This window comes from Eleutherodactylus coqui, chromosome 2 (genome assembly GCF_035609145.1).
Source record: "Eleutherodactylus coqui strain aEleCoq1 chromosome 2, aEleCoq1.hap1, whole genome shotgun sequence".
Lineage (NCBI taxonomy): Eukaryota > Metazoa > Chordata > Amphibia > Anura > Eleutherodactylidae > Eleutherodactylus > Eleutherodactylus coqui.
In genome coordinates this window covers 103,549,939-103,572,251 of record NC_089838.1, presented here as the reverse complement: position 1 = coordinate 103,572,251, position 22,313 = coordinate 103,549,939, and the positions used below count along the sequence as shown (strand labels likewise).

The window sequence follows — 22,313 nt, the reverse complement described above, 5'->3', positions numbered from 1 at the left end:
GCCGCGCGGCCGATCGCGGCTATTAACCATTTAAATGCCGCTGTTAATTCTGACAGCGGCATTTAAATCCCCCGAACGTCCCACACGGCCCCCCCACGGTGAGATCGGGGGAGCCGTGCAGGTGTCAGGGCAGCCGGGGGCCTAATGAAAGACCCCAGGGCTGCCTTACCAGACTGCCTATCAAGCCATCCCCGTGGGGTGGCTTGAAAGACTGCCTGTCAAAAAGCAGTATGACGTAATGCTATAGCATTACGTCATACTGCAGGAGCGATCAAAGCATCACATGTTAAAGTCCCCCAGGGGGACTTCAAAGTAATGTAAAAAAAAAGATCAATAAAGTTTTTTTAATTGAAAAAAAAAGTTGTAAAAGTTTAAAAAATCTAAATCATACAATAAAAATATGTATTTGGTATCGCCGCGTCCGTAAAAGTCCGATCTATCAAAGTAGTTCATTATTTACCCCGCACGGTGAACGTTGTCCGAAAAGAAAAAAATAAAGAATGCCAGAAATGCACTTTTTTAGTTACCCTGTCTCCCAGAAAAAACGTAATAAAAAGCGATCAAAAAGTCGTATGTATTCCAAATTGGTACTATTGGAAACTACACGGCATCCCGCAAAAAATGAGCCCTTGTTGAACTACGTCGACGGAAAAATAAAAAAGTTATTGCGCGCACAAAATGACAGCAGAAAATAATTGAAAAAAATTAAATGTCTTTGAAAAAAAAGAGGAGTATAGTAAAAAAAAACCTATACAAGTTTGGTATCGTAGTAATCATACCGACCCATAGAAAAAAGTTATCATTTCGCTTTTGTTGCCGTTGGTGCGCGGTAGCAACAAGACGCACTAAAAGATGGCGAAATGTAGGGGTTTTTTTCATTTTACTCCACTTACAATTTTTTTAACGTTTTTTAGTACATTATATGGTACTTTAAATAGCACCATTAAAAAATACAACTCGTCCCGCAAAATACAAGCAATCATACAGTGACGTCGATGGATAAATAAAGGAGTTACGATTTTTTTGAAGGGGGGAGGAAAAAACGAAAATGGAAAAAGAAAAAAAGGGTCCGTGTCATTAAGGGGTTAAAGCAGACCACAGGTACAAATACATTTAATTCTGCAGTGTTTTATTTATTACCAAACATTACACAAGCCTGAATAAAAACTCAATGGGGCAGATGAATGAAACAGTGTAAAAGAAAATCTGTTTTAGTTGCCCCTAGCAACCAAAGAGCCCGGCTTTCATTTTACCAAAGCAATATATAAAATAAAAGCTGTGCTGCGATTAGTTGCTATGGGCAACTGGCAACTAAAACAGATTTCCTTTTGGACAATTTCACAATTCTCCCCAAAGTCCCCCCGTGCTGAGCCCTGGTGATAGTCGCGGGCACCGCACTTCAGCTCCTTGTGATCAGATGCTGCATACAACACTTTCCACACTAGATGGCGGTAGAGTACAGGTTAAGGGGAAAAAAAACACACGGCACAGCTTTCACTTTGTCGTGTTTGGGCCACATCGCGCTCCGTAGCAGCAGAACAACAGCGATGGCGGCGTCCCGGGATGTCCACGTCGAGATCTGTCACCAGGAAATCGTCAAGTACGATCTGGAGATCAAAGCGCTGATCCAGGTACAGAGGCGGGTGCGGGGCTGTGGTGCCCCCTGAGCTCCTCATCTGACATCATACCACCAATGAATGGGTGACTAGTAGTATGTCTGCCCCCATGTATTAGTTGTCTGTTGGTAGGAGGGCTGGCTGGCAGCCACTTTACCTGTCATAATGGACGATATGGCTGTCACCCAACTGTTCCAGGATCCTGAAGGACAACCCGCCCCGGGATACAGAAGGACTGATGTGGCATCTCTAAGCTGGCACGGGACACAGTGCCCGGTTTGGGATGAAGCCCAGCAAGGAGCTCATTACTGGTGGTGACATTTACTGCAGCTCATTGGAAGCGTACATTAACCCCCTAGTGACCACACTTTTTTGCTTTTTTCCATTTCCGTTTTTCCCTCCCCCCTCCCCCCTTTAAAAAATCGTAACTCCTTCATTTATCCATCGACGTCGCTGTATGAGGGCTTGTTTTTTGTGGCACGTGTTGTATTTTTCAATGGTGATATTTCTTATACCATATAATGTACTGAAAAACTTTTTAAAAAATTATAGGTGGAGAGAAATGGACAAAAAAAAAACACATTCCGCCATCTTTCAGTGCATCTTTTTTCTACGGCGTACAAACTCCAACAAAAATGACCTGATACCTTTATTCTATGAGTCAGTACGATTACTACCATACCAAACTTGTATCGTTTTTGGTTTTTTTTTGCTGTACTACTTATATATTTTTTTACAGATATTTAATTTTTTAAAATTATTTTGTCTCCATCTTCTGCGCACAATAACTGTTGTGTGAGGGCTCGTTGTGTGCGGTACGTCCTGTAGTTTCTGTTGGTACCATTTTTACATACATATGACTTTTTGATTGCTTTTTATTAGATTTTTTTCTTGGCAACATGGTGACCAAAAAGTGCATTTGGTACCATTTCTTGGGTACATATACTACCGTATTTCCCTGAATATAAGCCCTAGTTACTCTGCATTAAAAAAAGGATTACATTACCTAGCAGGCTCAGGCAGGTCGCTCAGGAGCGGTTCCCACTCTCCTCAGCCGGTGATACACTGTCACTTCCTGGTCCATAAATCCCGCCTCCAGGAAGTGATGCCTGTGATTGGCTGAGCAGCGGTCAAATAACCAATTAATGCAGCGCTGAATGAACCAAAACACAGCTATCTCATTGGTTCATCGAGCACTGCATTGATTGGCTGAGCAGCAGTTGAAGAAGCAATCAACAGCCATCGCATTGTGGAGGCGAGATTTATTAAGTGGCTGAGTGGCGTTCGTCTCAGCGGAGTCTCTGCATCTCCGGCGGCGATAGCGATGTCTGCTGCAAAGTGAAGAGAAGCCGCCACTATAGATGCAGAGATTCCACTGAGACGAACGCCGCTTGACAAATTAATAAATCCTGCACTCACAACACCATGGCTGTGATTGGTTCATCCAGTGCTGCATTGATTGGCTGATCAGCGGTCGAAGAACCAATTACAGCCATCCCTTCTTGGAGGCGGGATTTATGAATCCCATAACCAGGAAGCGACATTCTGTGGGCGGCCAAGGACTGTGGTAACTGCGTCAGAGAGCAGCGGGAAGGATTATAAGACATCCCCAAAATAAGTATTTTCTAGGAAGCACGGCATATTGTAAGACTTCTATTATGTGTTTTTGGTAAGTATGGAGAAAATATGCCTCGATGCTGCCACTGTTTTTTACTGCGTCTATTATGCAGCATAAATGACGGGATACATGTTATACAGCGATTATGGCGATACCAACATCTATATAAATTTTCTTTAGGGTTTTCCACATTTGCACAATAAAAACTTTTTTTTTCTTCACATTGCTGCATTCAAAGTTGAATCCCGTCCTTATTTTTTCTTTTGACGGAGCTCTGTGAGTCCTTGTATTTTGTGTGATGAGCCGTAATTTTTATTGGTACCATTTTTGGAGTACATACTGCTTTTTTGATCACAGTTATTGCGTTTTGGGGAGTCCTAATGAACAAAATAAGCATTTTGACTTCGTATTTAGGATTTTTTTCCCCACAGTTTTTCCCTTGCAGGATAAATAGTGTGTTCAAGTTTTTGTACATTACAAATATAATGATACCTAATTTAAAAAAAAAAATTGTTTATAAACAGGAAAGTGCGCAAAAATGTCCCTGTAGAAGAACTTAAAACTGTGAAGCTATGATAATACATTGCAGTACTTCGGTGGGTGTAAATGTGCCCATGTTTCACTTTTCTGCCGAATGATGATTTCATGTTCGGCATAAAATCCATGGTTCAGCAGAAGAGCTGATAGCAGGGACTTCACGCTGTGTTCTCTGCGGGGAGCGCTGATAACATTTTCTCAACTGTCAGCCTTGCAGCAGAATAAAGGGAATGTATTCAGAGAACAGACCACCTGCTGTTCTCAGAATACAACTCTCGGCAGCTCACACACTACTAATTGGTACTAATAGTCATTAGTACCAATTAATAGTTTATGCAAAATGATCCCTCAAAAGCCATCTTTTGATCGATCATCTTTGTGTGCAAATGCGCCCTAAGTTGGAATTTTAGCAATGAATGAAAATCTCCTAAGGGCAAACTGAGACAGCAGTAATGTGGACGCATGTTAGTGACCATATTATAAAGCTGTCACATGGGCATCTAATGTAAAAACCCCAGCAGGTCCAGTTGTGGAGCTCCTATTGGTTGCAACAGTCATGTGACCACTGCAAACCCAGTAAATCACTGAGGGACGGGGGCAGCGAAGAGGTGTGTGTGTGTGTATATACATAAAAAATGTTTCTTCTTTATTTAATATTGCCACTAGAGATGAGCGAGCGTACTCGGTTTGGGCGTTTTTGCACTCGGGCACTGCTTTTTCCGAGTAACCGACTACTCGGGCGAAAAGATTCGGGGGGCGCCAGGGGTGAGCGCGGGGTTCCAGAGGGTAGTGGGGGGGGGAGCTCCCCCCTGTTCCCCACTGCTACCCCCTGCTTCACCACGGCGCCCCCCGAATCTTTTTGTCCGAGTAGTCGGTTACTCGGAAAATGCGGTAAGTTCGCTCATCTCTAATTACCACCAATGAATTTCACATAACATACATAATGCTGTTAGTTCAGATCGTGATATATATGATCAGACCTGGAATTGTGCCTATAACACAGATGCTAAAGTGTGCCCACATTACGGCGTCTGACTTACATCCCTGTGAGGTCACACTGATCTGCAGATGCAGTTTGGTCAATGCTACCACTATCAGACTTTATACCGCCTCGCCCCATTAACTAGATGACATGTAGCATCCACGTGTTAATTTATAGATTTCCAGGAGGAATAACAGAGGAACGGTGCAATGTAGAGATCTAAACCATCTAGTTTTTTTTCCTCTGAAAGTTAAAATTTGTATTTTCTGCATCTGTATAGGACAACTATATAGTAAAAAGATGGCTATGTCATCGCACATCTGACCGGTGAATGCAGATTTGGTCTATCACAATGGTCTATAACCAGACGGGGGTTTCCATGCCAAAAGCACACCAGAAATTGATTCATTTTCTCAGAGCAGGGAGTAGGATCGGCAGCAGTGCTTTTCATAGATTTAACGAAATGCTAAGATAAAGCAGATTTCATCATGGATTTGGCTTCGGCAGCCGTGTCCACATCCCTCACAAAATTCCGTAGTCTGAACAAGGCTTTAACCCTTTGCAATCCAATTTTGGATTCGGGGTTTCCTAGGGGGCTTTCCCTTTCTGTCATTATACAATGGCGCCATCTGCTGGCTAGAGCCAGTACTGCAGTATGTGACATGCTGGAGAGGCCCCCCGACAACCAAGCGGCTGGCAAAATTCAGTAAGAATACCCTGCCGGAAGTCTTCCAATATCAGAGCTGCACAGGCTTCAATCAGAATGTAGGAAGACGTCAAACAGTGGATTGGAAAAGGTTAAAGTCCAGTCTACAAACAAAAGGCACAGAAGTTAGCAGTCCCTCCAGTAGATGAGGGTACAGTATACCGCCTGAGGGGCCTTAAGGAGGCTTCCAAAATTGACTTTTAGCACTTAGGTGATAAATGTCTGATTGGTAGGGATGAAAGTCCCAACGATCCCATGAATGGGGCGCTCGTGTCCACCTATCCTTCTCACGCAGTGACTTATTCCCCGCAATGACGTGGCGGTCACACAGCCTGTTTAATCTTCAATGAGAGTGTTGGAGATATTTAAACGCTTGTAGTCCTCTATTTCCGTCAGCCCCATTGAAATGAATAGAGTGGCACAACACTTGAGTGACCGCCGCTCCATTCAACCTTCATGTCACTGTTCGGGGGTGCAGTGGGCTAATCGCATGTAGATCTACTGCATCTATAAAACCTTGGATGTTTGTTATGGATTATGTGGCAGATCCACTTTGGGCTTTAGGGCATTCCTCTATGGTCAGAAAAATGCAATTTACACGCAACGATATCGCTCAAAATTTGTTCAAACGATGGCATATGAGCAATAATCGCTCAATCTTTGGCTGAACGATGATTTTAAAGTGAGCTTGAAATCCATTGTTCAGCTGGAGAGAGATAACAGGGACCGCATGCTGTGTTCTGCACGGAAGTCAGAGATTACATTGTATTCTGCTGTGTGAGAACAGTGGAGCTGTGGGCAGAGCTCAGACTACATGCTGTCCTCTGCAAACAGCTCCCGGAGGCTCTTTAATACTCAAATGAAGCTGATAAAGTGTTAATGGACATTAGTGTCTATTAACACTTTATGCAAAACGATCGCTAAAACTGTCAATCTTTCAACCGTTCGAAAGATTGTCTTTGCGTGTAAATGGGTCTTTAGGCAAGAATCCAGATTTGCCAGAATTCTCATGTGGGCCAACCGGAAATTCTGCGCCATTTGCAGTAGCAGCAAAATGAATGAGATTTCAAAAACTCTCATCCAAAATCTGCGGAAGTGATCCGCACAACGCCTGTGTGGAAACTGACTGGTGGCGCTGAATTTAATTCCGCTGCATGTCAATTTTATCGCCATCTCCACTGCGGAGCTCTCAATGAGGGGGTGAATTCTGCACAGGAATATGCGATAAAACCCGCTTCAGAATCAGCACTAAATGGTGTGGATTTGGAGGCCGGCCTGCCGCGGCTCTTCTGCCGTGGACGTTCCTCGGCCCCCGTGTGGACACAGCATTAATGTGCATGTTAAAAAAACCTTCTCTATAAGTGATTTTATTTGACCTTTTTCATTATGGAAGGGGGTGATATAACCTTGTTACCCTCTGATCGAGCCGTGGGGTGATATATCCTGCCCTCTCCTTCCCCACACTTCCTGTATTTACCCCAAGCTCGCTGGAAGAGATGCCAGGTAGAACGTGCAAGACGATGGCAGGGGTGGGCATCATAGAATGGTAGAGTTGGAAGGGACCTCCAGGGTCATCGGGTCCAACCCCTGCTCAATGCAGGATCACTAAATCATCCCAGACAGATGTCTGTCCAACCTCTGTTTGAAGACTTCCATTGAAGGAGAACTCACCACCTCCCGTGGTAAGAATCGCATCAAGAGTCCTTCTGGTATCCTAGAGCGTATATATATTTAGTCACAACTACTGTAACCCGCAGTGTTGGGGATGGTGACACTTTGTTGGTTTCTGCTGTTCTCAGGACATCCGGGAATGTGGCGGTCCGATAACTACCCTCAACGATCTCAATGCGCAAGTCAAAGACAAGTTCCATCTGCTGAGGCTGCGGATCCAGGTAGGACGGGAGTCAATCATTCTGGGGGGTTTTCTACAGAAATCTTACAAATGCCGCAGCCGCACACCACCAGGGGGACATCTGTACCTTCATATTAGGGGTGTTGACCAACTGATCGGCATGTTATGGTGTTTTCGGGAGGATCATGAAATGTAGCGGATTTTAACCCCTTAAGGACAAGGCCTATTTTGGGCTAACGGACGCAACGATTTTTGGCGGATTTTCATCTACATTTTTCAAAAGCCATCACTTTTTTATTTTTCCATCGACGCGGCCGTATAAAAGCTTGTTTTTTATGTCATGAACTGTAGTTTTTATTGGTGCAATTTTTGGGTACATTGACTATATTGTAAAACTTTTATACATTTTTTTATGATAGCAGGGAGAGAAAACGCATCAATTCTGCCATAGATTTTTTTTTGTTTTACAGCATTAATCATGCAGCATAAATGATACAATACATTTTTTCTGTGGGTCGGTACAGTTACAACGATACCAAAATTCTTATATTTTTTTAGTTTTTTTCCACTTTTCCGCAATAAAAACCCTTTTTTGGAGGGGGAAATTATTGTTTTTTTCTAAATCGCTGCAAAGTGCTGTAACTTTCTTTTATTTTTCCATGGACGGAGCTCTGTGAGGGCATATTATTTGCGAGACAAGCTGTAGTTTTTATGGATATCATTTTGGGGAACATACGGCTTTTTTGATCACTTATTGAGTTTTTTGGGAGGCAAAATGAAAAAAATAAGCACTTTACCTCAGTTTTTAAACGTTTTTTCCTTTTTCCGCTTTTTGACGTGCAAAATAATTAGCGTGTTTAATTTATTGTACGCGTCGTTACGGATACAGTGATACCAAATACGTGGGATTTTAATTAAAAAGAAAAAAAATGTATACTAATATGGAAAAAAGCACAAAAAAGTTTTTTTTTACATTTTTCTTTTTTTTACATTATTTTTATCTTTTTTTTTTGTTTTGTTTTTACACTTTTTATGTCCTTGTAGGGGACTTGTACAATAGCACCTATGATCGCTATGATAAAGCAATGCAGGATGCCTGTAGCTGGCGTCCTGTTGCCATGGCAACCCGTCGGGCTCTAAGCGATTACATTGCAAGAGTCCGATGACATCACATAGGGAGCGCACTCCCTCTGTGAACCTTTACATGCCACAATCTACATAGATCGTGGCAGGGAAGTGGTTAACAGCGGGGGGCGCTGTCCCGATGCACCCATACTGTTGTAGGGGGGGCCCGGCTATCGGTGACAGCCGGCTCCCACTGCCGGATAGCGCAGGATGTCTTATGATCTCGCGCTATCCCCAGGGTGTAACTGTCCGTTCTATTGCGTTAAGTACCTCCCTGCCAGGACGTACAGTTACGCCACGTGGCGGGAAGGGGTTTTCTGGCACTAAGATATTGATAATCTATCCTCTGATAGGCAATCAATGTTACAACAGTGGGGTCCGCCCTTCAGGACCCCTGCTGATCAAACTGATTGAAGAGGCTTTTGTAAGTCCCGTGACCTTTTTTCATGTGTGTGATGTCACGTTCAGCAATCACATGGCCTAAGAGCAGCTCAGTCCCATTCAGACTGCCTGGACTAGAATAGACTGCAAGCACCTATAATTGGGGCAACTTATGAGGTTTTTTTTTGTTTGTTTTTTTAATGGTTTCTGTATTTCCTTAAGGATCTGGAGCAGATGGCCAAAGAACAGGACAAGGAGTCTGACAAGCAAGCGTTGCTGAAGGAGATGGAATGTCACAAGAAGCAGATGCTCAGGTGTGTACTAGGTCTGCTTCATGTAAGTAACATAATGGGGTTGTCCCACTTGTAGCTATTGATGATCCGTCCTGACAGTAGGTCATCAATAGATAGAAGTAGGACAACCCCTCTACCCACTTGCCTCTCAAGCCAGTTTTGTCCTATGTGACCAAACCTAATTTTTCAAATCAGGTGTGTCACTTCATGTGGTCATAACTTTGGAATGCTATTACTTATTCAAGGGATTCTGTTTTTTTTTCATGAGACTTTTTCCCCCAAACTGTTTCCAAATGACAATGAAGTCCCACAACTTGGGAACAGTTAACTGCACAAAGTCAGAGCACAAGTTAAGAAACTAATGAGTCTCCTGTAAAGCGGGATTATCAAGAAGGTAACAGTCAAACATGCAAATCAAGTTACACTGGGGATGATCCAGTAGAAACCTGTTGTTATAGAAGAGCAAATGGTTAACGGGTTAAAGGGGTTGTCTCGCGCCGAAACGGTTTTTTTTTTTTTTCCATAGGCCCCCCCGTTCGGTGCAGGACAACCACAAGGGATGTGTTAAAAAAAAAAAAAAACATATTACTTACCCGAATCCCCGCTCTGCGATGTCTTCCTTCTTCCTTCTTCTTCCTTCACCAAGATGGCCGCCGGGATCTTCACCCACGATGCACCGCAGGTCCTTTCCCATGGTGCACTGTGGGCTCTGTGTGGTCCATTGCCGATTCCAGCCTCCTGATTGGCTGGAATCGGCACACATGACGGGGCGGAGCTACGCGATGACGTGTAGAAGGGGGCGGAGCCAGAACGCCGCTCGTGCCTGGACCTAGGAGAAGGGGAGAAGACCGCACAGCGCAAGCGCGTCTAAAAAAGCAAGAAGACATCAGAATTAGACGGATCCATGGCGACGGGGACGCCAGCAACGGAGCAGGTAAGTGAATAACTTCTGTATGGCTCATAATTAATGCACGATGTATATTACAAAGTGCATTAATATGGCCATACAGAAGTGTATAACCCCACTTGCTTTCGCGGGACAACCCCTTTAACAACAACCTCTACAAAGGCCACATGAATAGTATGAGCGGGGAGTAGTTAGAGTTAAATCCATTAGAGTTCCACTCCAATGTGGCCTCGAACCTGAGCAGCTCCTTTTCAATTCTATTCAACTTCTCAAAACTTTGGATCTCTTTACTTTCAGCTAAGGTCTACTACTGCGTTTAGACGGAATGATTATCATTCAAAATATCGTTCAAACAAGCAAAAGTGAATGATAATCTATAATCATTCCGTCTAAACGCGAGCCAGTAACTAAACGACAAATGAGAATTGTTCTCTTCTCGTTCGTCGTCCAGTATCTGCAGGCATAAAAATCATGGTTGGCTCGTTCGCTTATCTTTGGGTTTAAATGCTGATCATTCAGTCCCTGTATTCGCTTATACTGGGACCTAATATTTCTCGTTTGAACGAGCTAAGGATGTATGTGCCTGTCTAAACAGGCTGCATGAGTGCGAATGAGTTAGCGGGGACGTCACTCGCTTGCTCAAATGAGAATTGTCTAGTCTAAGGCCTCATGTCCACGGGGAAAATCGGGCCCGCTACGGATTCTACATGGAGAATCTGCAGCGGGTCCCTCCTGCCCCGCGGACATGAGGGCTGAAAAGAAGAATAAATGACAATAAACTCACCTCCCATCCGCTCCGTTTCTTCTCTTCGCGGCGGCGTCATCTTCTCTCGTCGCGGCCGGATCTTCATTCTTCGGCTCGGCGGATGTGCACGATGACGTCGGTGACGTGCCCCGCGCATGCGCCGGGCCGAAGCAAAATGATCCGGCCGCGGCTGAGAGAGGATGGCGCGGCGCCGAAGAGAAGAACCGGAGCGGGTAAGTAAAATGTGATTTTTGTGTCCCGCGGATCCGGACGGCTTCCATAGGCTTCAATAGAAGCCCGCGGGAGCCGTCCCCGCGGGAGACCCGCATGAAAATGGAGCATGGTCCAGATTTTTTCATGCTCCATTTTTTTTAAAATCACTTTTATTGACGATCCGCGGGTATTTATCTACCCCGCGGGTGGTCAATGCATCCCTATGGGGTGCGGATCCGCGCGCGGGATAAGAGTTAAAATCCGCTGCGGATTTTAATTCTTCTTTTCCCCGTGGACATGAGCCCTAAAAGGGCTATTAGGAAAAGGGATAGTTGAGGACTTCCAACTAACTGCTCTAGCCCAACTTAGCATCTGATACAATGTGCGCCATGACCTGTCAATGCTTTTTAGGTAGGCCTATTATGTCCACATTCACAAGTTCAGACCATGGGGCAGGTTGAATCCTGACTCCAAGTTTGGAATTTAATACTTTTTCGACTCTCTTCCATTGTGTTTGGGAGACTAGGCAGAATGGCAGGATAAGTGCTGAGGTCCCTGGGTCCCCACAGTTGTGAAAACAGAAGTTAGAGTTGGAGGGAAACATTTTGGAGAGCCTCTCCATTTTCTGCGGATTCCTGAAGTCAATGGAAGCCGTCCGATCCGCGGCACACCCACAGCTGATACTGTGATACTGCAGACGTGCTGCAGGAAAGTAGGAGACTTAGAAAAATAAATAAAAAAATGTACTGCGCCGGTGCGCCCGCACACATCCGCTGTGCAGAGTAAAGAAAATCCGTCCGGAACAGAGAAGACCCGCACCGCTTCCGGACAGATAATGAAATATCCATGGCTGCGGGCACGGGAGGATTCCGCACTTGGGATCCGCTTGTGCTGTGGACATGAGGCCTCAGGGGAATATCTAAATCCTATTGCAGGGTCTCAAAGAGGATTATCTTAGTTCCCCTACGGACTTACGGACATTCTACGCACTATTCCAAGTATGTCCACACGCCATTGGAAGGGCTAAATCTGTGTGTGAATCTATGGCGGGATACACAGCAGTAATATGCAGCTTACCCCCAGGTTTCTGTACTGTTCTAGATACGGAATCCATGCCGAAATAAACCTGTTGGATTCCATCGTGTGAACATTCTCTTACTGTGTGTAAGGATTGTACAGATCTACGTATATCTCCGGTACCTTGTATTGGTTACATAGTGATCGATGTATCAATCAGTCTCATTGCTCCATCATATGACAATGAACTGCATTACTACCAGCCTCTATCCTAGACGTTAGCAGCCATTTACATCCTGCATGGTGACAAGGCAGCTACGGGATCTACGGTACTATGCCCCATAAGAGGCAGATTGTTACTACTAGATCCTCGTAGTATGACTATACATCAGAGGAGCCTTAGGTTATCATCACATTCCATGAAGCATTATTCTACACTAATAGTTTCTCTTTTTGGATGTCGTTATGCTGCTTTTGCTAATGGCTACACGGGTAACTGCAATCCGTCTACATTAGCTCACATATATTGGCCAACCAGTAGCTTCACAACCATGTCCTGGTCTGACCTCCACATATCCTATTCCTTCCTGCAGAACAGATATTATGTTGTATCAATAGTTTGCACTGCCATGGTAGCTCCATTGTAGCACCCATCACAATACTTAATTTACCTCCTCTATAGGGGAGTAATTTATCTTATGGTTAACCCCTGTACCGTACGTAAATTACGCAACTCCTTTGCGCTTTTGCCTTGTCACTCGCCCAACGGGGGAGCATTTTCTGATCTGATTGCCCTCCTCTTTTTTTACAATGTTGAGGACATTCGGTGCTTGTAAGAGTTGAAAACCCTTTATTCCAAATAGAGACAGTATATACTCTTCATCCGGTCCTGAACAATCTCAGTAGTTCGGTGGCGGTCGCTGCAATAGCTGTGTATGGCTGCATATATGGAGGTAGCTGTCAATCACTGATGGCTCCGCCCATTGGACTGTTCAGCTCAGAATGTGCAGGGATATAATTGAATAAAGTACCAGTTCTACTGAATCTTTCCCCATAAAACTATATATCAGTCTGCTCAGCGCCTCCTGCTCTGTAACATGGTGTTTGTGGTTTGGACAGCGTGTTCAAGCCGACAGATTCTCTTTAATGTACTATAAAATGTATCAAAAACTTTGAAGAACACATTTTTAAGTGAGGTGAGGTGGGGTGGGGGGAAAAAACAACAACTTAATTCTGCCATTGTCTTCTAGGCTTTCCTTTTACACTGCTCACTGTAACTTTTTTATATATATTTTTAAAAATGTAACTTTGTTTTTTTTTAACTTCGTGACCTAGTGTGATTCAAATATGTCATCTCTCCTGTACTGCAGTGTATTGTGCTTCAGCTGTCATCTCTCCTGTACTGCAGTGTATTGTGCTTCAGCTGTCATCTCTCCTGTACTGCAGTGTATTGAGCTTCAGCTGTCATCTCTCCTGTACTGCAGTGTATTGTGCTTCAGCTGTCATCTCTTCTGTACTGCAGTGTATTGTGCTTCAGCTGTCATTCTATCACACCCCGGTAATCGGTATACTATAACTACAAGCCTGGAGACCTACGACAGGGCTATGGCTGCCATGACAGCCACCAGGTTACCCTCAAATCAAGGTTAGGATTAAGCTGATTGGGAACAGAGGGAGTCGCCTCACTCTGTTTAACCACTTAGATCCCGTGGGCCGCATTGCAGCTCTGATGCAGTAACGATATAGACGATGTTGGGTTTGGGAATGAGAAGTGTATGTGCGGCCTCTGTGATATCCTCACAATCCAACTTGTGTTTAATCACTTATACAACATCTTCATTTTGTTTTAGCAATCAGACTGTGTGGAGGAAAGCCAATCTTTCTTGTAAGATGGCGATAGATAACTCTGAGAAGGATGAACTTCTGGACGGAGGTGATGCTACACGGCAGAGGTATGTTCTCTACACTTCCATGGCGAAGGATATCTAAAGGGTATCTAAAGCACCGTAAACTAAAACGGATGAAAGTCTGACTCTTTTCTAAGTCCTGTGCGTGCGCTTTCCTATACAATTCTATGGCTGAGCGCACACAAAGGACGCTGAAAAGATTTTCGTGCCGCACGCTGACTTCAACGGGCGACAGTTCTACTCGCATGTCGGGTCCCATGCTGCCCCTAATTTCAAAAAGTTTATAAAGAAATTAGTTGGTAGTTAAAATGCTCTTCAAGAATGGCCATTCACTATACAGCTGCATGGACTCCATTACTGAAGGAGCGTTTTAGATGTAACGTAGTAAACGAGCAAAAGTGTATGATAATTATTCGGTTTCGACACAAGCCAACAACAAATGAGAATCGTGCACTTTTTGGTTTGTTTGTCCAGTTTCAGGCAGCATACAAATCATCATTGGCTCGTTCACTTCACTTCGTTGTGTTTAAACACTCCGCGCTCAGTGCTTTACATAGGAATGTGGAACACTGAGGCCCAAGATCCACGGGCAGAATAGAATTGATAAAACCGCGCGGGTCTCCCACATGTGTAATCTGCGCCCATAGGGAATCATTGGATACCTGCAGGTAATTAAATACCTGCAGATGTCATTTTTCCGTGGCGTGCGAATCGCACGTACAGTCCATTGAAGCCTGTGCCGGGGAAAGCAGGAGTTCAAAAAAGAAAAGTGAGCACGGCGTGCCGAGCACATCAGCCAGGCCAAAGAAAGAAGATCCGTCCGCGACAGAGGGGAGACCCGCAGCGTCTGGACAGGTAACTATAATCTATTTTCTTGGCCTCATGTCTGCTGGGAAAGGAGGAACCTGCTGCGGGATTCTGCATGGGAATCCGTGCAGGCCCGAATTTCCCCGTGGACATGAGGCCTGAACTCACACATCCGTTGTTTTCCAGCATTAAGAGCTGAGTTTTCAGCACAGCGCTAAACACTGTCAAACTCTACCATTGATTTTAATGGGGCTTTTCAGATATGCCTTAAAGGGGTTGTCTCGAGGCAAAAGTGCAATATTTTTTTTTGCCCAGTCCCCCTTCTAAAGCAAACATTACTATGCACAAGTGTAAATGGCTTTTAACGATGGTTTCTACTCAGCGTTCTAGCGTTTCAGCAACTTATAAAACTTCTTCCAAAGATGGCCGCCGGTCCTTTCCCAGGGATGCACTGCGGTTTTCTCCCATGGTGCACCGCGGGTCTTCTCCCATGGTGCACCGTGGATGTCTTGCGTTCCATTGCCGATTCCAGCCTCCTGATTGGCTGGAATCGGCACACGTGACGGGGCGGAGCTACGGGATGACACGTAGAAGGGGGCGGAGCCAGAACGCCGCTCTTGCCTGGACCACCCAGAAGGGAGAAGACCCTTCTGCGCAAGCGCGTCTAATCGGGCAATTAGACGCTGAAATTAGACGGAGCCATGGAGACGGGGACGCCAGCACCGGAGGGGGTAAGTGAATAACTTCTGTATGGCTCATATTTAATGTACGATGTATATTACAAAGTGCATTAATATGGCCATACAGAAGTGTATAACCCCACTTGCTGCCACGAGACAACCCCTTTAAAAGGCAACGTTTTTAACACTGCAGTAAACGCTGTCAAAAATGCATGTCAACGCAGCTGAAAATGCAGTAAATGCAGCGTTTTTGTTCAAGCGCATGTGTGAGAGTGGCCTTACTGAATAGACTGCATGAGTGCGAATGAGTTACATAGAGGCAGTAGTCACTACTACTCTGGCACATAACCCGGCAGGCACACATGCAGTCCTACTTGTCATGCTTGATAGGAGCTGGCCCCTTTAGGAATCACAGGTACATTTAATATACAAACACCTGGCATTGTATGTATTATTGCAGCTTCTTAAACATATACTTTAAATGGATAGCCATTAGAGATGAGCGAGCGTTCTCGCTAAGGCAAATTACTTGAGCGAGTATTGCCTTATGCGAGTACCTGCCCGCTCGTCTCAAAAGATTCGGGTGCCGGCGGGGAAGAGCAGGGAGGAACGGAGGGGAGATCTCTCTCTCTCACTCTCCCACCCCCCCCCCCTCCCCCCCCCCCTCACCGCTCACCCGTGCCGGCACCCGAATCTTTTGAGACGAGCGGGCAGGTACTTGCAAAAGGCAATACTCGCTCAAGTAATTTGCCTTAGCGAGTACGCTCACTCATCCCTAATAGCCATACATTACTCTATATTCGTGTCCCTTTTTTACATTAAACTGTACGGTTTACACTGTAAACTTTTTTTTTTTTTTTTCATTCTTAATAAAATTCTGTAGTTAAACACTTCCCCCCCCCCCCTTTTAAAACATTTGAGGGTAGAAAAAACGTATGCATTAAATGTTTAGAAATACATGTTTCCATACACTTTCCAATGTTACGCTTTTTTGCCCCAACAGAAAAAACCTACATGAAAATAAGGGAGGGCAAATGTACTAAAAAATATGTACTTTTGAACAACATTTCATCAATTATAGACAATGGATACGTCAAGGAATATGTTTTGATGCATTTTTTTAAAACCGTATACACTTAACGGATGGTAAGATCCCAATGTGAACCGCCCTTTGGATGTCTGGGTAACATCAGTATTTCAACTTTTGGAAACCAAAATGGGGCTGACCATTGAATGATTTCATGCCAATATCTTTTTAAGTATTATTTTTTTACCTTTTCAGTCAAATATATTTATTATTTATATGTTAGAAATGAAATTGAATATATATTTTTATCAATCTTTATCTTCCAACAGAAAAGTAACAAAAGAGAATCTGGCCCAGTCCACAAGTGGCATCACAGAGAGTCTGATGAGCATCAGTCGAATGATGTCCCAGCAGGTGCAGCAGAGTGAAGTAGCCATGCATACTCTAGGTAAGCATCCCTCCCCTTATGACGATGGGAGTGTTAGGTTAGGTTGTTCTCAGTAAGCCAGAGTAGAGATTACCGTAAAAGGGAAGCTCCTGCCCTGGCGGACTGTAATACTGTGTGGTCCGCTACAGCTACTCCCTACAGGATCATCAAAGGTGATCATCAGAAGTTTGGGGAGCTGGCCTACTGTACCTATTGTTGCCGAAAAGTTCTACATGTCTTAGTGACATATCAGAAGTTTTGAACTAGAGAGGCAGCGGCGCTCAGTTGAACACTGTGTCCCTTCCATGAGTCCATACACTATCATTCCTGTCTCTTGCACGAGAGTAGAGCTGATTACAGCAAAGAGATTGCTGACCACTTGTACTTGGCTATTTTCAGTAGTCTCATACTGAGATGTATGGAATAGCAGTGCACAGAACGGTGGTCTTAAAGGGGTTGTCCCGCGCCGAAACGGTTTTTTTTTTTTTCAATAGCCCCCCCGTTCGGCGCGAGACAAACCCGATGCAGGGATAAAAAAAAAAAACGGGTAGTACTTACCCGAATCCCCGCGCTCCGGTGACTTCTTACTTACCTTGTGAAGATGGCCGCCGGGATCTTCACCCTCGGTGGACCGCAGGTCTTCTGTGCGTTCCATTGCCGATTCCAGCCTCCTGATTGGCTGGAATCGGCACACGTGACGGGGCGGAGCTACGAGGAGCCGCTCTCTGGCACGAGCGGCCCCATTCAGAAGGTAGAAGACCGGACTGCGCAAGCGCGTCTAATCGGGCGATTAGACGCTGAAGATTAGACGGCACCATGGAGACGGGGACGCTAGCAACGGAACAGGTAAGTGAATAACTTCTGTATGGCTCATAATTAATGCACAATGTACATTACAAAGTGCATTAATATGGCCATACAGAAGTGTATAACCCCACTTTGTTTCGCGGGACAACCCCTTTAAGTATGAACGACCACTGCTTTGTGATCGGTGGGTGCCAGCTGTCCTTGACAGCTGACACCTGCCCGCAACAGGCGCAAATGCTGATCGCAGCTGTTAACTCTTTAAATGCCACATTTTGACATTGGCATTTAAATGCCCCAAACGGTAGGTACCCCCATGATGAAATTGCGAGGTACCCTTCAGTTGCCTTGACAATGAGATTGCGAGGTACCCTTCAGTTGCCCCCAGGGCTGACTTGACTGATAAATAGAATGCCTATCTATACCGGAACACGGTATAATGTAATACCATGGTACTGCATTATACTCTGGGCAATCAAATGATTGCAAGTTAAAGCGGACAAAAAAAAGCTGAAAATAAATTAAAAAATAAGTAACTCATTAATTATTCCACATGGTGAATGTTGTAAAAAAAAAAAAAATATATATATATATATATATATGTTATTTGTATAGCGCTAACTTATTCCAAAGCGCTTTCAGGTACTTTATTACCCCCCAGCAAGCTGGGTACTCATTTTACCAACCTCAGAAGGTTAAACACACTGTGCCACACAAGGTTCCTTAAGAAAAAAATGCACAGTACTAGAATTGTGCCTTTTTGGTGACCCTGTCTCCAAGTGAAAAAATGTAATAAAAAGGGGTCAAAAAGTTGTATGTAAAAAAAATAAGTCCTTGCACAGCTATGCCAGCGGAAAAGTGAAAAAGCTATGGCTGCCAGAAGATGGCGTCAGGAAATAATTTTATTTTTATCGAAAGACACTTTTATTTTTTTAAAGTAGTAAAGCAAAAAAGCAATGTAAATTTGGTATCGACATGATCGGATTGACCCGTGGAATGAAGTTAAAAACAAGACCCCACCCACCCCCAAAAAATTGTGGCATTGGTTTTTGTTTTATTATTTCACTCCACTTAGAAATCTCTACAGGTTTTTCAGTACATTATATGGTACATTAAATCGTCCCATTCAAAAATACAACTCATCTCCCAAAAACAAGTCCCCAGACACCTATCTCGTTGGGTAAATAAGAGTTAGGATTTTCTGAAAATGGGGAGGAAAAAACAGAAATGAGGGGCAAAAGAGCGTTGCATCATTTAGGCTAACTTCACATGGGAGAGTGCGATATTGGGCCGTGAATCGCAGCCCTAGATTACGCTCGCCAACATGCGATTTTTTTTTTTGCAGCGGATGCAAGGCGTTTTTGTAACACCTAACTGCCTTGCCTCACTTTGGTGAAGCAGTAATCCTTGGAGGATCTCAGAGTTTCTCCCATTGTTTTCAATGGGGGAAACCTTGCATTGGTCCGCGTGCACCTAGTATATGGTGCGATGCTGCCTCTGGGGTTCATAATCTTGCAAGATTTATGCGTCCCGCAATGCACAAATCTCATGCGATCGCCAGTGTGGAACCTGCCTAAGGGATTAAGAACTCGCCAGTAGCCCCGCACACCCACAGTGATTGCGACTCATTTCTTAACGGGAACTGCAGGAACAACCTGAAAGTTTTTTAAAAGTACTGCACATTATCCCATAGGTTGCAGGCCGCTGGAATCAGCACTACTTTTTAAGTTGCCCTCCATGAGGACAGCATAACATAAATGACTGGTTCCTTTTTAGGTTTTCTATGTCTTGCAAAGCTGTGGTGAAATTCATATATTTCCTATTAATTCTCAGCAACCTCATCCAGAACCATCCAGGAAGCCAATGAAGAGTTCAAATCGATGTCTGGAACCATTCAGCTTGGGCGAAAACTCATTACCAAGTATAATCGTCGCGAACTGACGGACAAGTTGCTTATTTTTCTCGCACTTGCCTTGTTCTTAGCAACTGTACTTTATATCCTAAAGAAAAGGCTGTTTCCTTTCTAGCAGCCAGTATGCGCTCACGCATTCCCAGGACCTTATATAAGGATGGCTGTGATGATGAACAGAAGATGCCTTAAAGGAGCGCATTCACAGTGGGGTACCTCTAGCACAGCTATTCGTGTCTTACCCAAAGAGCAAAGAAATCTGAAGTCCTCACAATCGTTGTATATATCTTTACCCCAAAAATACAGTTACTTCAGCTTAGACATTGGTTAGAATACTGAAAAGTTCAAGAGATATTTATATAGAAAGCAAATGTATAGTTTGTCTTGGGTACGTTTTATGGGGGGTGGGGGTGGGGTTCCCACTGAAAGTAACACTTTAGTCTTGTTGTGTTTACAAACCACTTTGGTTACTTTTACGGATGTCTTAAAGGGACGCTAAACTTAGAAATGGATAAGAAGCACTGAAAATCATTTCCTGCTATGTACCACTTTCTACAAGCTGAAAGAGAGTCCATGTCCTGGTCACCACAAGGCTAGTCTCCATTCCAGAGAGTAGGAGTGAATGGTTTCTGCTGCAGCAAGCTGCTTCCAAGCCAGAGACAAGGCAGCCTAAGTCAGTTTCTCTTAACCAAGCTAAAGCTTGATGGGTAGACAGAATGGATGTTTTTGATGAACACTAGGTACCATACCATTATGTGGTGAAACCTTTTTACTTATATGTTGACACAGGCTGATGTATAGGATGCTAAATCATATCCTTCCCATAAAACTCAATGGAGGTTAAAAAAATTAATGTGACTTTTTTTTCTTAAAGATTAAGTTCTCAACAAGTTTTCTAAAATACGCCAAGTTCTCCTTACCCTCTAATTTGATGGAGTTTGTACTCTACTTCATGTCTAAGTTTTGATTTTCAAGTGGTTTTCCCCATTCGTCTTCTGTTCTGCTATTTGCAACACACTTTCAGGGAGGGGGCATGTAGCCAGCCTAGCATTCTGCCAGTAGTTCACTGTCCTGCACTTCCTTGCCCTTACTTTCCATGCTGCATTACACTGTCACTTGACTAGAGCTAAGCGAACTTACGCGTTTTGAGTAATTACTCGATCGAGTACCGCTATTTTCGAGTACTTCAGTACTTGGGTGAAAAGATTCGGGGGGTGGGGGGAGGTGTGGCGGCGCGGGGGTAGCAGCGGGGAACAGGGGGGAGCCCTCCCTCTCCCCCCCCACTCTCCGCTGCAACCCACGGCGCCCCCCGAATCTTTTCGCCCGAGTACGGAAGTACTTGAAAATCGCGGTACTCGGGCGAAAAAGGCGCGTGGCCGAGTACGCTCGCTCATCTCTACTCTTGACCAATCAGCATGGAGGCAGTATGTGAATGCTCGCCCCACTGCTTACCCAGGATGATTCAGGAATTTAGATATATTTTGGCCAAGTGGTTAGTAAACCCATTTAAATGTGAATACAGTCACACACACAAGTGGTAAAAGCAGGAGAGGCAGAGATTGTGGAGAATCTTATCACAGTGTCTGCAGATCTGTCAGCTTGCAGCCTCTGAGTGCACAGGAGCCACCTTTGAATATAGCTCCCTCCCTGTTGCTAAGGAACCGTCCTTGTTACTACAGAAGCTCTGTACCTAATGACAGAGAAGCTGCAAGGGAGACCCCTGGTTGTAGCCAATTCAAATGTGATTTACAGTGGTAGCTAAAACAAGCTAATAGAAGAACATACCTAATCTGAAAAGTTAGTGCCCCTTTAAGCAACCATATAACATGTTACAGATGTCAAATACAGATTAAGATATGGATGCTATACAGTACTGACATGATACTGATACAACATTGACATAAATTTGTAATGCACAAACAATAGTGACTTTAATTAATGTAGTATAATTTATGTTAAAGGAGTTTTCTGACTTCTCATAAAATTTTACAAAGAGCTGATATAGGTAATAATAATAAAAAAACACCTTTTAAATAACATAGTAACCTAATATGTAAGGCCGAAAAAAAGCATATGTCCATCCAGTTCAGCCTATTAACCCCAATGTTGATCCAGAGGAAGGCAAAAAAAACACCAATGGGGTAGAAACCAATTTTCCCCATTTAAGGGGTAAAAAAAATCCTTCCCAACGCCAATTTGGCAATCAGAATAATCCCTGGATCATCAACCCTTCTGAAGTTGTTAGTGATTATAACATATAATCTTGTATCACTCAAGATAGGCGTCCAGGCCCCCCTAACCGATGCTCCATTCTTTGTCGTTTCGTACCATAACCTCCTGTAGGAGGCTTGTGAAGGTCACTATTCACGTGAACGGCTGCAATCAATCACTAGCCTTGCTACCGCTGAGGCCAGTGACTGACCATGGCGGTCACATGAGTGATGAATGGCACATGACCGCTGCAGGAGGTTCCAGGGAACTGAGTGAGGGAAATTTTAAAAGGCTAGTAGTGGGTTTTCTTTATTCTACAGCTATCTCTGCTCCCTCTAAACTTTTATGAAAAGTTGGAAAATCCCATTTAAATATAAATATACAATATTTATACAATTGATCTAACATGAGGTTTGTGTTAAGCGACCATGATTATTTTTCCTTCCAAATCTTTTTGCCCAAAACATCCCAAGTAATGGAGGAAAGAGAATACATAGAACAGCGTTATGTAAAGGAGCTGATAATACTCCGAGGCTCCTGTTCTTACAG

General features: G+C 44.0%; 1 protein-coding gene across 1 annotated transcript; it reads left to right on the top strand.

Moving 5' to 3' along the window:
- Positions 1 to 1,497: 1,497 nt before the first annotated feature.
- Positions 1,498 to 20,769, top strand: BNIP1 (BCL2 interacting protein 1). Its single transcript, XM_066591276.1, has 6 exons — positions 1,498 to 1,631; positions 7,259 to 7,351; positions 9,040 to 9,131; positions 13,843 to 13,944; positions 16,743 to 16,861; positions 19,478 to 20,769. Exons 1-6 carry the CDS (start codon positions 1,548 to 1,550, stop codon positions 19,669 to 19,671), a joined length of 684 nt encoding a protein of 227 aa, XP_066447373.1. The 5' UTR covers positions 1,498 to 1,547; the 3' UTR covers positions 19,672 to 20,769.
- The last annotated feature ends 1,544 nt before the right edge of the window (positions 20,770 to 22,313 follow it).

Excerpts from the sequence above, each read along its gene's own strand:
- BNIP1 (XM_066591276.1), top strand. The coding sequence starts at position 1,548 with ATGGCGGCGTCCCGGGATGTCCACGTCGAGATCTGTCACCAGGAAATC. Across the intron at positions 7,352-9,039 it reads TGCTGAGGCTGCGGATCCAG|GATCTGGAGCAGATGGCCAA; the intron begins GTAGGACGGGAG and ends TATTTCCTTAAG. Across the intron at positions 16,862-19,477 it reads AGTAGCCATGCATACTCTAG|CAACCTCATCCAGAACCATC; the intron begins GTAAGCATCCCT and ends ATTAATTCTCAG.